Source organism: Drosophila innubila, chromosome X, assembly GCF_004354385.1.
Source record: "Drosophila innubila isolate TH190305 chromosome X, UK_Dinn_1.0, whole genome shotgun sequence".
In the NCBI taxonomy this organism is placed as follows: Eukaryota; Metazoa; Arthropoda; class Insecta; order Diptera; family Drosophilidae; genus Drosophila; species Drosophila innubila.
The window spans coordinates 150,902-167,647 of record NC_047626.1 but is presented as its reverse complement, the minus strand read 5'-3'; the positions used below and the strand labels follow the sequence as shown (position 1 = coordinate 167,647).

The window sequence follows — 16,746 nt, the reverse complement described above, 5'->3', positions numbered from 1 at the left end:
TTATTATTCATTGGATGATATTTCATTGTCTTCGTATTGTGATTAATTATAGGTTTTGATAATTGTTTGCTATTATTTTAGCAATTGATACAGATCGCATACATATAATCCTTGAAAATCATTGATAGCATTACAATCACAAAAATAAACAAATGAAAAGCCCAAATGGTCGTAAAAAGTAAAGTAGAAATAAAAATGTTTTTATTTATGAGTATTTTATTGAAATCAGGATAACGCTTTTAAAATTCGATGGAACTGGTACCCTGTATATGGATATCCAACACTGGAATATAGTATTTTGGTATAGTATAAAAAATTTCTGATATCTAAAAAAAACTTCTTGAATATCAGATATTTTTTAACATGGAAAGACTTTCGTCACTAGACTTTTAGCTCGTGAAAATTATATTCTCAGATAGTTTATAAACTCATATGATGGGAATCAGCTAAATTAAAAACCTTCGATATGTAAGTGGATCAACCTAAGTCTGGTCCTGTTTATTAAAAAGATGCTTCTCGCACGGAAAATAATTGTATATAGTATGTGCCTAAGAGTTGGTTCCTCATATCTAGCATATGTTATATGAATATGTATTCACTGATTTCTTCTTAAAACTATGATATACATACTCTTATTAATTATTCGGTTTTTTTTTTTTTTTTGGTTTCTATTATTGATTTTGGGATTTCTTATATATTGCAGTTGTCATCGCAATATATAGTACACAACTTGCCAGTGTCTTAGAAGCTCTTGATTTTGTTCTCGAGTTCACAATTCTTTTTCGTACATTTGTATATGGTATCAACTTGATAAATAAAAATATGTATCTGTATCTGCATCGTAAGCTACACTCTATTCTATTTAAAGATAGATTAGTTTAGTATAAGTTTCTCATATTCAGTTCGAAGTGTACTCAATTAAGTTTTGAATATAAGAAAATTAAATAAAGTTTAAAAATTAATTAAGATTTTAAACAAAAACATAAATATTATTATACCCGTTACTTAAAAAATAAGTTAAAGGGTATATTGTTCGTTGGAATGTATGTAACAGGGAGAAGGAGGCATCTCCAACCCTGTAAAGTATATATATTCTTGATAAGCACCAACAGCCAAGCCGATATTGTCATGTGTGTCTGTCCGTCCGTCCATCCGTGTAAGCGCCTAGATCTCAGAGACTATAAGAGATAGAGGAACCAAATTTGGCACACTGACTCCAATTGCGGAGGAGCAGTTCATGTTTGTTTCAAATTTTCGCCAAGCCCCTTTCCGCCCCCACAAATCGCGAAAGCCACTACACCCAAAGTTTTTAAAATTATTCAGTTTTTATGGCAATTAACGTTACCTATTATTATTATCTATTATTCCACTAATTCGCAGCAAGATCGGACAAATAGAACGGCAGTTATGGCGAATTATTGTTTTCAAAATAAAACAAGTAATATCTTTTAAGTACTTTTATATATATTTAAATAAGTAACGGGTATCCTATGGTCGGGATCTTGACTATAGCCTTTCCGACTAATTTTTATTATTATTATTAGCGTAATCCCGATTCCGTTAATAATAAACTAAGAATTAGTGCGATCTATAGTTTGAATGCTTAAGTATCTGTACATCTTGTGGTGAATATGAGTTTACGTGTATATATTTTTCAGGTTATACATACTAAATATTTATACACATACATATTTATGTTTATACTCTTAGCTTAAATAATTTGTATAGGCCTCTCTTTTAATACTATTTAATACGTACAAATCAATGCTGTGCGTCGCCTTATTATGCAATTTAATGTATTTATTAATGTATTTATTTATTACAAATAAATAGTTCTTCTTCTTGTAGTTAAGTTTGCTTGGTAAGCTTGGAAATTTATTTAATCACACAGACATCTATATTTGTGTGAGTGTGTGGTATTCGTATATTTTCACATATTTATTTATACAAAAACATTTATAAATAATTTATCTGTATGCTCAATATATATATATATATATATATATATATATATATGCTATGTTATGTAGACACCAATTATGATGTACTTCGTTATAAGTACGAGTATGTGCTGTATAAACATTGTAACCATATTATTGTATATAGTATATATATAATTAGTAGGTTTATTTGCTTGTTTATTTATTTAACGATTAGTTATATTTGTAGCGGCCGCAGTTACTTGCATTATGTTTTGATTTCTAGGGATAGTAACATTATCCTAATGCCAGGATCGCATTGACATTGACATTCGCATTGACATTGACATTGACAGCTTAAAAAATCATCTGCAAACTGTAGAATCGTCACCGGCGCATATTGAATGAGGTGCCGCTAAAAAGAGTTTGCCATTAAAGCAGGCACACAACTGGAAGACTCGGTGCATGTGATCACGATCACGTTCACGTTCACGGTCACGATCACGACTCTGCGCAGATCCTCCCAATATTGGTGGCTGCGCTGTACGCAAATTCGGCATTAATATTTTCGATGATTCCAAACGCAACTGTATTTTATTCATTGGCATATTTAATGACAAAGGAGAAATATTATTTACAATGGCTGTCAGCTTATTTGACCCACTACTCTTACATATTACATATTTTAAATGATTTTATCTTTTAATGGAAAGGAAAAATAAATAAAATTTAGATGTTGATTTGTTCAATAATTTTTAGACATTTGCAAATTTAGGGTGCATCGACTTCTTTTTACAATAAATGTTATCCCGAATTCGTAAATTACGGTAAATTCAAAGACGTTACCACCAAAAAACCATAGTTCTTAAATCAATTTCTAGTGCACGCTTCTTGAGCTTAAAAATGTTGTGTTTTTAGTCATTGCATGGACGAAAATTATGTTTTAAGGACAATGGGGCCTTTGGTTCTCTAAAATCTTGAAAGTCCTGGTCCTGGTCCAATCTTGTTAGGATCGGACCAATAACACAAAAGATATGCTAAAAAAAAATACATTTTTTTACTCAAAAAGCGGATGCCTAGAACTGGATATTATTCCAATATAACTGCTCTCATTAACTATCTAAGTGTTGGGCTAAGTGTACATACTCATAAGAGTAATACGAGTATGTTCATTAGATTTTCGATACTTACACTACCGTCTAGTGCTCGTAGTTTGACATCCTCCAGAGCCAGGAGCTCAATACCTCCAGCTCGGGACTGCAGGTTAATGTCCTTGGCCGCAGTCAGCTCTAATTGACGTGTAGGGGATTCAAGCCTGCAACGATATCCGCAACAAAACAAAGAATGTCATATTAGCAGGGATGGTGAACAATGATTAACTTGTTTTTTTTTATTTTGTAATACAGATATTGAATGTTGTTGAAGTTTAAAAGTACAACTTGAAAATAATCATTATTTCGTGAGTAAATCATTCAAAATTAAATAAATTGAGTGTAACTTTGATCAGCAGTTTAATAGAATTATAAAATAATCCTCATTATCCGATTACAATCAAATTCGTAAAGTAGATTAAAATAAAATTTAAAAAATCATTTGGAACATTTTAAAATTCAATATTTTATTTAGGACCGATCAGTGGGGTCAAAAAAAAGCTGTTAACTTAATATTGTTGATAAATTAAAAAAAACACCTTATTGCCCGATTAAAGTAACATTCCTAGGACCAATAAAAAAATTAACGAACAACCATGAGGAAAATTTTAAAATTGCTCACTGCTGCAATGATTTCAATTACTGTAACTTTTAACTATATTAACATATTAAAATCTAGTATTTTTTTTTTTTAGTTTTTTGGAATTATGATCAAAACAAAAAATAGAAAAATTATACCGTCTCAATTTAAAAATATCAATTTTTGCACTTATGTACGTCTATTTGTCTATTTATCTTTTCTGGTATAAGTATAAATTATACAATTTAACTTGGTTTTTGTATGCTACAGCTTATTTGTCAAATGCTGTCCGCACGTCAACACATCAACAGACAATTTGTTAATTTTCACGAGAAAACAAACCAGCCATCAGCAAATTTGTCAATGTAAACGTTATTACAAGCATCGCGGTGCTTTTAATGGTCCATATACACAGATACAGATACATTTACACACACAGATACAGATACAGCCTCAAACCTAGAGTCGACATTGACAAACATACTCGTATTCGTAGTACAACCCGTCATTGAATAAGGCGAGTTATCACCACAAATGTCCCAATGTAAAACCAACAATTTTCACAAAAAAAAAAAGAAGAATCAGTGCCCCAAAGCTATTTTCAACTCACTCGTCGCAACTGATGCCGATTTCAATGACGATGGCGATTCCCATTCATACATTCATATATTCATACACACATGCATATGTTTCCCACGTCTGCATATCCATACATATGGTACATACAATACATATATACGTATATTCGGAAGAGCATGTGCAAATATTTTCACTCTCCAACGAGCTGCATACGCTCACATACACTCAGAGAAAATATGCATAACAATAAAAACAAAGTAAGTGCATTCTTCATGTTAGACTTAATTCAATAATTTATTCAGAAACTAGATGGCAATGTTATGGAGCGTATAAAATGAAATTGTTAATTTTAGTTGAAAATTAATTAATTTTTGATATGTATGGGAAACGTATGAATTTCCGTGTATATACACACATTTATGGAAATTGGCGCACCAATTTTTCTCGAAAATGTTTAAAGTTCGATTAAATTTAGGAATTTATTTAGAAACTAGATGGCAATATCTTGGGGACGGCATTTAAAATTTTGAATTTTTCTTAAGAATTGAATAGAATTAATTAATTTTTTGTATGATTTTGTATGATTTTCTCCCGGTGTACATACAGATGCGAACACCTCATGAGTGGCAGTGTTTTGTGTTTGGATTGTTGTTGCTGTCGTGTTGTTGTTGTTGTTGTTGTCGATGCAAAGGTGATGGTGACGTTGACATACACTGTTGAACAGTGTTGAACAGTGGCGGCAATGGGCGTTCGGAAAATGTTTGTTTTTATACCCAGAGCCCATTGAAAATGGGCAAAAAAAAGGGTATAATGTGTTTGACATAATGTATGTAGCAGGCAGAAGGGGGCGTGGCAGACTCCCAAAGTATATATATTCTTGATCAAGATTAACAGCCGAGTCGATTGAGCAACGTCCGTCTGTCTGTCCGTCCGTCTGTTTGAACGCGTCGATCTCGGAAATCATAAAAGCTAGAGACTTCAAATTTGGTATGTAGGTTTGTTGAGATATCAGAACCAAACTGATAGAATATGCATCTAGGCTGGTATTATACATCGTGACCAAATTTGGTTAAAATCGGTCCACTATATCATATAGCTGCAATAGAGACGCTCAACCGAAAATTAAGTCTTAGTATTAAAAAGTTTTTTTTGTTTTTTTAGATATCTTAATCAAACTCATAGCATATGGATTAAACTTGGTTTTGTCCATCCTGGCCGAAGTTCGTTCAAATCGTTCGACTATATCATATAGCTGTCATAGGACCGATTAGTAGAAAATCAAGTGTTAGTATGAAAGAGTTTTTTGTTTTTGAAGATATCCTTACCAAACTAATAGAATATGCATTAATGTTGGTTTTGTACATTCTGACCAGATTTGGTTCAAATCGGTACCATATATCATATAGCTTCCATAAAAACAATTGGTCGAAAATCAACTTTTATACAGGAGTACCTGGGCTCAGGGTATCCTACTGTCGAGCGTACTCGACTGTAGCCGCACCACACCGCGAGCTATGCGAGCAGGGGGCGGAGCCCCCTTGTTAATTTTTTATTTCGTAGATTTTTCCATGGCCGGCTAATGTGTTTGGTGTGGACACACAGACGCACATACATATTTACAAAAGCACACATTCACGTATGCGTATGTATGTGAATATATATGTATGTCTACATATGGATAAAATGTCTGATATGAATTCCACGAAATATATTGCTCTCGTTGTATTTCAACACTGTGGACAATTTTCCTGTGGCATTCAAGCAAAATTTTTTCTACTTTCTTTTTTTTTTTTGGTACTTTAATTGGACTTTATGACAGGTTACTAATCGTTTGTAATACAACTTAATCTTGAAGGTGTGTGTTAGCTAAATTAAGTGATTACTTGTACCATGAGTTTGTGCCAGGGATCTTTAAAACTTGTTAATATTTAAATTGTTTTTTTTTTATGTTTCTTTTCAGTTTTCATTTCACATCTTAATAATTTTAACCTACAGGGGTAGGCACTCGAAGTGTTATTCGAAAAAATGCTGTAACTTGGTAAATTTTTTTATTTTTGATTTAAAAACTTCTGACAATTTAAAAATCATTAAAATCCATAGGAAAAATTAGTTTTGGTTCAGCCACCCTTAGCGCGGTGTATAGCATCGAGTTTGTTTAGCAAGAATTCACACTGAACACAAACGTGGCGGGCTTAAAAATATTAAATTTTGTGATAAAAAAATTTGTACAGTTCAGCAGTTTGTAAACAAGCATAACGATTGCATATGGTTACAGGACAAATCGAACGACAATTTAGACCAGTGAATGGCTCTGCGAAATCATGCGCTTGCATCAGTGATGCCTTGGTGTGCAGTAACTGCCACAGACGCTCAACATTGGTTTTCATCGAACAGGGCCTAATGGTTAGCCAACATATCTACCTTGAAAATTCATTAGCAAGACAACGTTCGCAGCTTTATTTCTTCACAGAAATGGCCGCAGTATTCTCCAAAAGAGGCCCAATGAATTTTTCCAAATGGTCCATTCTGGAGGCCAAAGTGTCAACAAAAAAATTTGACACGGTCAACGCTTAGAAAACTGTTCTTCGCCATGAATGGAACCAAATTCCAACAGACCACGTTCGTGCTGAGTGTGAAGTCTTACCGAACAAACTCGATGCTATACTCCGCGCTAAGGGTGGCTACATCGAACAAAAATAAATTTTTCCTATAGCTTGAATGTTTTGTTTTTATACTCAGAAGTTTTGAAATTAAAAATAAAAAAATGGACCAAGTTACAGCATTTTTTCCGAGTAGCGCTTCGAGTGCCTACCCCTGTAATTTTTAATTTCAAACCATCGTTTTATTATAAATTTTAAGTAACTGGTCTTAGTTGGCATTAACCCGAATAGCCCCAGCGTTACCATATGGCAACACGCAAAAGACATTTACTAAAGCTTAGTTTTTAGACAACATTTTAACATTAGACTAACTTAAATATGATATTCTAAGAGTAAATTGTTGTCTCTAACTGATAAGAAGTTTGTTGAAACAATCTCTTGAAGAAAGCTAATCGGAAAATGCGCATTAAGTTGCTCACTATATTCTGCAGTGCAAAAAAACGGCATTTGGCAATTCGTCGCAAGTAAATTTAAATCGTTGAACTCATTTTAGTACTGAACCATATGCAATGCACACATTATTAGATTGGTAAAAGAATGCTCTTTATAATTATGAAAAAAATTCTGAATGGAAAACACTTTTTTTCGGTAAATTTTTATAAAACCAACTTAAATGCATATTCTGTGAGTTTGGTTGAGATATCTCTGAAAACAAAAAAGTTTTCCATACAAAAGGTGAATTTGACCCCGATGGTTCCTATGACTGCTATTTTATATACACGATATACTGCACCGATTTAAATCAAATTTGGTCATATATATCAAGAAGGAGCCCCCTGTTGGATAAAGCTGGGTTCATAAGACTTTTTCGCAAATATTCAAATTTTGTAGTATTAAAAATACCAGTAGTCTGTCGGTACTAGCGTTACCATATGGTCCAAATGGCCCTGTCGATTATCCTGACGAACAAAAATAATATTTTTTTTTTGAATGCAGCGACTTCAAATTTATCAGTTCTGAAAGTCTCATAAAGAAACTCGAATAAAAGTTGCTCAGGGCTATTCGGGTTAAATAAACAAAATAAATTACAAATAAGAGTTATGCGTTTAAAAAAACACCATCTATCGTTTTAAATGGGAAAGCCTTGGAAGCGGAATAATCTTACGCTTTCCATTATTTATTATAACTAATTCTTACTATTATGATCTCAATGATAATTTTTATTTTTAGTATAAAAATTTACAACATAAATTATTTTTTAAATAAAAACCAAAGTTATTCTCTGAAAAAAATAATAATATATAAAAATTGTTTTAGATTTATTTTATTTCTCACGTAATAGTGAAAGTTATTATTCACTAACCTCAGTTCGCGACCCGGTTCAGCGCGCACATGTGGAGTTTGTATTGACTCCCGAAAGATGGCGCCACCCTCGCCTTCGATCCGCAAAGCGTGCGCTCCAATTGTGACTTCATTTCGATTTACGGAAAATAAATTTCGTCCGGTTGTGTCGTTGACGCGAAATCCCGCCGACAGGCACTCGAACTTATCATGACCCAAGAATAAATGATTCTCGAGCACGCCGTTTGGGTCACGTGTATTTATTGAAAAATTACGTGATGATTCTGCATGTGATGACGTTGGATTAACATTTAAATGATAAAGAAATAAGAAAGACTTTAGTTAGTGTAGAAAATGTTATTAAGTGTGCTAGTAGATAATTTTAATTCCGTGTTGTTTCACTGATTTGACTTCCAATTGCAAAAGCCTTTAAAAACAAGGGGGCTCCGCCCCTTGCTCGCTCCGCTCGCGTTGGAGTGCGGCTACAGTCGAGCACGCTGAGCCCAGGTACTCATTTATAAAAGTTTATTTTCGACCAATTGTTGCTATGGCAACAATTATATATATATATGCATATTCTATCAGTTTGGTTAGGGTGTCTTAAAAATAAAAAAGTTTCTCATACTAAGACTTCTATGACAGCTATACGATATGGGCGCAAAATTTTAACCAACTTTAGTCAGGATATATAAAACTATGTTAGATGCATATTATATAAGTTTGGCTAAGATATCTTAATTAACAAAAAACTTTTTCATACTAAGACTTAATTTTCGATTGAGCGTCTCTATTGCAGCTATATGATATAGTGGACCGACTTTAGAAGTTGGTCTTCCTTTTAGTGTTTATATATCGGTAAAAGTCTATTGACGAAAGGCTAGATGCCCCAAAATATCTGATATCCAATTTTGTGACGAACAAAAATAGAATATGAAAATTATATAAATAACTAGGGGGCTTCGAATATATCAAACATGTGTAGTTTTAAATTCTAAAATAAAAAATTTCAAAAGCAAAATAAAATAAAAAAAAAAGCAAAAAGTTAAAAATATTTTTTTTTTTACTTTAATGCAAAGGGATTTATCGGCAGGGTTCCACGAGGAGTCCCTAATGTTTTATGTTAGGATAACCTTAGGACATAACTTAGGGTGGTTTCCTCTGTCCTCGTTCCTAGGAACTCACAATATAAAAGTCCACAACGTTTTTCATACAATGTCCACAAGGTTTCCCTATCGATTGGGGACAAATCCACATGGACTCCACAACTTTTCCTTAAGGTCTGCAACTGCTGGGTAATTTCCCCCTTACGTTTACTTAATGTTGTTGTCATTTTTTTTAAGTTTCATTGTTAGTGTTGTAATAATTCTGCAGGCGTCAACTGGCTGCTGCTTTTTTGAAACATAAAATTGGAACCAATAGGTACATTATTGTTAAACAACAAATTTCAACTCCCGTGGCTCAATAGTTAGAGTCGTCGAGTGTGGCAGACAAGCAGAACTTTTCAGTTCGGGGGCCCCGGTTCAAAACAAAAATTTAATACAATATAAATTAAAAGAAAAAAAAACAAAGTAAAACACGAGGAGTCATAAACGTTGCTTGTTAGGGAAACGTTGAGAAATGTATAGGAAAGCTTCCTCATTTCTCGTTCCTAGGAACTCCCAATGTTAAATTCCTCAATCATTTTCATACAAACGGCTCGATGTTTCCTCAATGACCAGGGAATGTTCCTCAACTTTTCCCCAATATTTCTTTGAGGTCTAGTTCTGCTGGGCAATAAGACTGTCTGTCTTGTACCTTAACTAGTATACTTATATGGTCTCATCTGTCTTCTCATCTGTTTATCTGTAATTGTGCATCTTTGCTGCGATCTGATTAACATTTACCCATTTACATACTCCCCCACTTAAACACATGAGCATCACATATGTATGCAGATATCTATTCACGAATAAGTGTAAACGCTCATCTTGGGATTTAGTAAGCTTTCGCTGTCTGCCTATCTGTAAACGTATCTATTGATTTATGCCTCGAGTGACAACGAACAACATTTTTTTTCCTGACCAGGTTCAACCAAAGTCCTGTTTACTTATAACTCTGGAATATGCGATGGGGATTGAGTTTTGTAAAAATACAGCGCATTCTTAAACTCGAGCCTCAACATCTACATACAATATTTATGCTTTAATTTTAATTTCTTCGACAGCTTTCATTGCGGACGGCAGTTCGCGCTAGTGACGAAAGCAGAACGAAGGGTGCGAGAGGCGACTAGCAATATATACAGCTATTATAGAAAATTTGCTACGACTGTCCGATCAGATCGAGTTATGTACCGATCGAAAAGTTCAGAATGCTAATTTTCGTGTTCTTAGACCCCTTACTTAAAAAAAGTACAGGGGTCTTTTGGGTTTGTTTTAAAGAATATATGAGTAACAGACTTGGTTATATATATCCTGACCGAAGTTGGTTCATATTGGATCGGCCATAGAACCGATCGGGCGAAAATCGTAACCAAACTGACAGAATATGCTTTGAGGCTGGTCTTATACATATTTACCAAATTGGGGCAAGTAGTCGGATATGTATCATTGTGCAGCCCAAATTATAAGACCTAGGGGGCTGAAATTTTCACACAACATATACGAATCCAATTAGTTAATGGAAACACTCACCTATCGATATGGGTTGTCCGTGTCTAGAACGTATTGTGGATGCGCGCAACATGTCCATTATTACCGCCTGACCAGAGAGTTGGATGCCTCCGGGTACAATTTTGAGTTGGCCCATACCTTCCTGATAAAGCCAAAGAATATGAATGGGAAGATCAATAAGACTAATATTTAAACTAACTACATATCTTTTTATTAACTCGAATAAAATATTTAAAATATATAATAAAATACAGTTGTTTTTAATTTGGCATTCCGTTTTTCTGTCAGTGTAGCATTTGCTTACCGTTGAAAACTGCATGACCTTGAGTATCCACAAGGTGAGAACCAGATTTGTAATAATTAACAGCATTAGGAGCAACAGCAACGTATAGAGGCACTTTTTACGCCATCCGACTAGACCCAGATATATCTCGATGCCATCAACGAAACCACCTGAATTTTCATGTCCATTGGCAGCTACAGTCGAACTTCGATTGCCTGCTCGATTGCTGTCGATTGTGGCCTTTGTCAGTATTGTCGGCGTCTTGGAGGAGGTAACAACACTGCCACTGCCACCAGAGTTGGCAGCATTGTAATTGCGAGCCATAATGACCGACTGATTGGTTTTACTTTTACGCATCTGTTTAGGCGTTGTTCCCGGATGTTGTTGTTGTTGTCCGGACACCACTGGCAATGTCGTTGTTGTAGTTGCTCTGCTAATTTCACTTTCTCCTAGCATCGCTGCCAACAATTAGTTTCTTCGCTTTCTTTTAATATTATTTGTTAAACTAAATATTTAGGATATGCACTTTCTATGTATGAGCTCCTCGAAATCCAAACCATATCTGGGGCCAACAGCTACTTTACATTTGCCTTATTTGCTGTCTTCGGACAAATCTTGAGGAAAGGCACTAGCTTCTGGTCCAGCAGTGCACTAAAGGTGCTAAAATCGCATATGGTTTATTTCGCATTAACTGCTGGAGTTCATTGCTTAGAGACTTTTCCAAGTACACTTATTAGGGAGGAACCTAAGAATAAATTGTATATAAAACATAAAAAATGTAAAATATATTAAATATAGTTCACAACAACCAGAATATCACCATTTATATTTTTATAAAAAGTGTATTCTTTTTAAGTCAGAAGTTAACATCAAGTAAAACATTATTTTCAGATTGAAGGGGATAATCTTAGATTTGCTATGTATATACAGCTTTGGATTGAGTGTGCTATCAACAGAAGTAGTTTTTATTTTTTTACCAAAACATTTATATTAACTCTCTTTTTTTTTAACGAAATAAATAAAACTTAATAATTGATAATAATTATTAATTCATTATTATAATTAAATCTTTGACACGCCCCCCCTCCGCATTCGCATATTGCGAACAACCACCACACCCACAGTTTTTATGATTATTCGGTATTTATGGCAATTAAAACTATTCAACATTTTTATCTATTCGCCCACTGAATCGCAGTAAGACAAGACAAGTAGAACGGCAGTTATTGCGATTTAATGTTTTTTAATTAATACAAGTAATTTCTTAAAAGTACTTTTATATATATTGAATCAGTAACGGGTATCCTATGGTCGTGATCTCGACTACAGCCTTTTCGACTAGTTTAATTTAATTTTACTACTACATAAGTCAACATTAAGACACAATGACCAGAATTGCTTCTCGAAATTAGCTTTAAGCCTATTTTTAAATCAATGCAAATTTTAATATTCAGGAACAACACTTAAGTTTTTAAATTGTTTCTATGATAGGATTAAAAATAAATAGTTTTTGAGTAATTAAATAGTTTGTTAAAGCTGTTCAAGATAATCACATTATCTATAAAACAATTTTTTATATTTAAGTATATACCCAGCCTGTTAAATGTAATTTCAAAAAGTTGTTTTGGCCCCTTTTACCGCTTTTCGTGTCAATATCTACGAATAGTTCAGTCAAAAACGATGTAGTAGAAGTGAAAACTAATCTATTATTAGAAAATATAAGTGTGTATTTTTTCGTGAAGCTTTTTCATGGTCATCGTGAAATATATTTTCGTCCGCTCAATAAAATATATAACTAATATGTATGTAGATATGGTTGTTTAAAAAACATTATTTATTTAATTTTGTTCTAGTCTGATTTATGGTTTTCTTTCAGTTTGAAAATGTGTGAAGGTTATTAACAACAAATAATAAAATACAGCTTATTCACAGCTGTTCAATTTTACTGATAGTTTTCTATCTTTTGAACTATATACATACATAGCAATTACTACAAGCACGTACTCAATTTGTGGTCATAATAATTATACTACATACTCGTACCTGGAACTTTCTGTTTATTCAGTGCTACTTAGCAAATAACAAATTTGTGTACGTGAATACAAATATTAGTGTAAATAATTTAGAAAAGAACAAAAAAAAAAGCTTCGCTATATTTGGGATCGTTTCAATAGTTTTAAATCTGGGCAGATCGTTTCTTTTATGTTTTCATTCCATATGTTTTCAATCAAGTTATTTGTAGATTCATAAAAGATACAAGTCTGAAGACTTTTAATTAATTTTGTCTTATCCAATTTATTGCAAATATTAATTTATTGTATTCTTTTTATTATTTCATAAGTGGAATATACTCAATTTTATACAGCAGTATTTTTTTATCAGTGTAGTAGCGTATTTAAGTAGACAGAAAAAATAATAAGATACTACTCATATGGTATTGAGATTGCGTGGAAGTACATTTTATATATATATAGTAAGTGCATGCACACAATCAAAGAAATTAACTTGTGTTAGTGTACTGTCCAGTAGGGCCGGGGAACGTGATCTGTGAGTGGTAAACTAGCCGACGAATGCAAATTCGAGTGCGTGTATGAGTTTAAGTATGAGTGCGAGTACTCAGAGACTTGATTTAGTATCTACAGACAGCCGGTTATTAGACGCTCTCAAAAGGGTTTAAAGGGCGGAAATAAGGACAGTTACTATTCCTATTATGGCTGGAAACAGAAAACAGTCGACAGAAAACAGAAAACTGAAAACACGTACGCTCATTTTTAGTTAAGAGATATAGTTGCCGCTTAGTTAATGTTGCACGTTCACATTGTTGTTGTTGCTGTTGTTGCTGTTGTTGTTGTTGTTGTTGTTGTCACACGTTTTTATTGCCACATATGAAACATTTGCAGCAAATGCTGCAAATTTTTCGACCAGCAGTTGTAGTACGAGTACGAGTACGGGTGTGTGTGTGTGGGTGATATTTGCTTGCGATAGCCAAAGTATATTACTGCAGTCATACATATATTAATGTGTTTGTAGATACCTATTTACGAGATACAAATATTTTAATCCTATTGCTACACAGAAAAAAATCGGGAATTTTTGGATATAATCAATATAATGCAATGTCAGAAGTACGGCTATCCCAGATTTTCTTAAGCCAAATACCAAAAAATTTAAGAATTATTTGATTTTCCAGGGTTCCGTAAGATATTTCTTAGTTGAATTAAATATATATTAGAGGCTTTAAATAGGTGGGACTTTATTAAAATAAAGTCACCATTATGACAATTGTCATTTATCGAAGAATATCGTAAAAAATTCTAATGAAAATTGGGCATTCTAATTAATATTATATTAGTAATCAACTTGCTGTAGTCATTTATATGAATTGTTTGTTCAAATAAAAGTAATGAAATACTATTAAGTTGACCTATGCGAACTTGCATAAATGTTACGTACGGTGCACCTATATAAATATTAAAAGCTCACACCACTTACACCTCTTGCACTTCTTGCTAGTCTATGTAGATACTATGTAGAGTACTCGTAAATAAGTGCAAGTACAAGTACAAGTATTTGTATACATTTGGGCCTCATGTGCGTGAATAAGTATTTATGTATGTTTGTGGATGTGGGCATACTTTCAGCAACGGAAACTTATATGAAGTTGTTTAAAAGTCCTTGACAATGGGTAATTTTAAGCGAAGTGGGCTCATTTCACACAATAACTGGACGGGAAACACACGCTTAGTATGGCTAACAACATGGCCAAGTGTCTGGGCCAGTTACGGGATCGAGTTCGAGTACGTGTACGAGTACGGGTACGAGTACGGGTATTCGTAAATGGAAAGTATTGCATTGTCCTGCTATTAAGTTATCAACAACAGCAAACACACATGTTCGCAAAAGTTCATGAGGGTCTGGCAAGTAATTGTTGCGGTGTCTATATTGTCCTTATTTCTACGACTCGTACCCGTACTCGTACCCAGAACTGTACCCGTACTCCGACTCCGGAACAGCAATTTCATATTTTGCTAAAAGTTTTTAATACGAGTTTCTAAGGTGTTTTTGTAGCTTATTTGTATAGTGTATAAATATACTTCGACAACGGACAATATCCTTTTTTCATCCACTTTGTCGTTTCCAAACACTTTTTATACAAATATTTTTTATTTCCAAAATTACCAATTCAACATTTTTTTCTCACCAAATGAAGATAATATTTTATTTTTGGAATTTTTCACTTTGCTTGGAAGATTTATGCAAACATATTGTACGCCGGTTGGTTAAAGTACACTTAGTCTGCTTTAAAATTTTCATTATAATTTCCAACTTTTCCTATAACATAGAATTTTTTATGATTAAGAAAATAGTCAAGATCTTAAAGATTTTGTTTTCTTGTTTATCCTGACCAAATATGCGGTTATTTTATTTATTATTTTGCATAATTCATAAGTAAGCAATGTAATGGAAATTCATTCATTATAATACAAATATGAACACAAATTTCTTTGAATGTGTATGAACTACGAGTAGCTTACCGGTTATTTATAATTTTTTAAGTTAAGCCTTTTGTATTTCCAAGCCACACACTTTGTTTTGAAACTGCCGGCAAACTGACTTGCGAATCAATTAGCCGAAGCTTTATATAAACATTCGCATTTGCACATGTTTTGATAAAAAGGTTTATATCATTAACAGACAAAAATCTTTTACTTTTTTATTATTTTAATTTTATTTTGAAAATCATATATCTCAAAATGAAACTATGCTTGCAAGTTTTAAAAACTGACAATATAAATTAACATTCACAGTGCTTAAAAAGTTTTTTCAACAATCACGAAAATTTTAAAAAACTGTCACAGATAATTAAAAAAAAAAATATGTTTAAAAAAAATTAAGATTTACTCGGTGTAGCTCGATTATATTTGACTACCGATGATGACGAAGACACTTCCGTGAACTGAAGTCGTGAACGTTTGAAAAACAACTGACGGCACATTCAGTACGGCGTAATTTCAACACTTCCGTGGCCGCTGCGGCGGCAGCCAGTGGAAATTGGCACTGACTCTTACATGACAAAAGAAGCCACTAAAGCATCGTGCATCGTGCATCTGACATCGTGCCCATAAAGCTTTTTTCCCCGAATGCTGACAGAAAAAGTTTCACTCAAATGTATGTATATGTGCAGTGTACATTGTACATCGGAGAGCCGAAGTATCGGCTGCTCGCTCGGCTCGCACTCGTAGCCGCCGAACAGAGCCGAAGGAACCGAACGGAGCCGACGAGCCGACGGCATGTCACTCGCTTACGTTTGTTTACGTTTTGTGGCACATGCAACACGTGGTTTTTACAATTTTAGTACTCTTCAGTATTCCTATGTTAACCTTGGCAAATCAGTGGCAAGAAGCGTGTGGCAAGTGGCAAGTTTCAGTCAAATAAATAATCATGCCTGTTTATTTGTCGACTTCTTAGTTTTATTACTCTCAGTTGTTTGTATATAGCCATAAGTTCAAGTTTATAACTCTATAGTATAATATCAATATTACTTATTTTAATATTAACATACCATTTGATGACCTTATACTTTTTTCAGGTTTGACCAACTTCAAACATTCACAACTTGGTTAAAACTGAAACGATTTTCAAGC

The 16,746-nt window shown here is 33.5% G+C and overlaps 1 protein-coding gene across 1 annotated transcript; it reads right to left on the bottom strand.

The window, feature by feature from the left end:
• Positions 1–2,121: 2,121 nt before the first annotated feature.
• LOC117785660 (delta-sarcoglycan) lies at positions 2,122–15,904 on the bottom strand. Its single transcript, XM_034623811.1, has 7 exons — positions 15,637–15,904; positions 11,697–11,846; positions 11,123–11,585; positions 10,840–10,960; positions 8,193–8,454; positions 3,111–3,234; positions 2,122–2,506 (listed from the first exon to the last, which is right to left on the bottom strand). The coding sequence occupies exons 3-7, from the start codon at positions 11,555–11,557 to the stop codon at positions 2,285–2,287; spliced, it is 1,164 nt and encodes a 387-aa protein (XP_034479702.1). The 5' UTR covers positions 11,558–11,585; positions 11,697–11,846; positions 15,637–15,904; the 3' UTR covers positions 2,122–2,284.
• Positions 15,905–16,746: the final 842 nt, after the last annotated feature.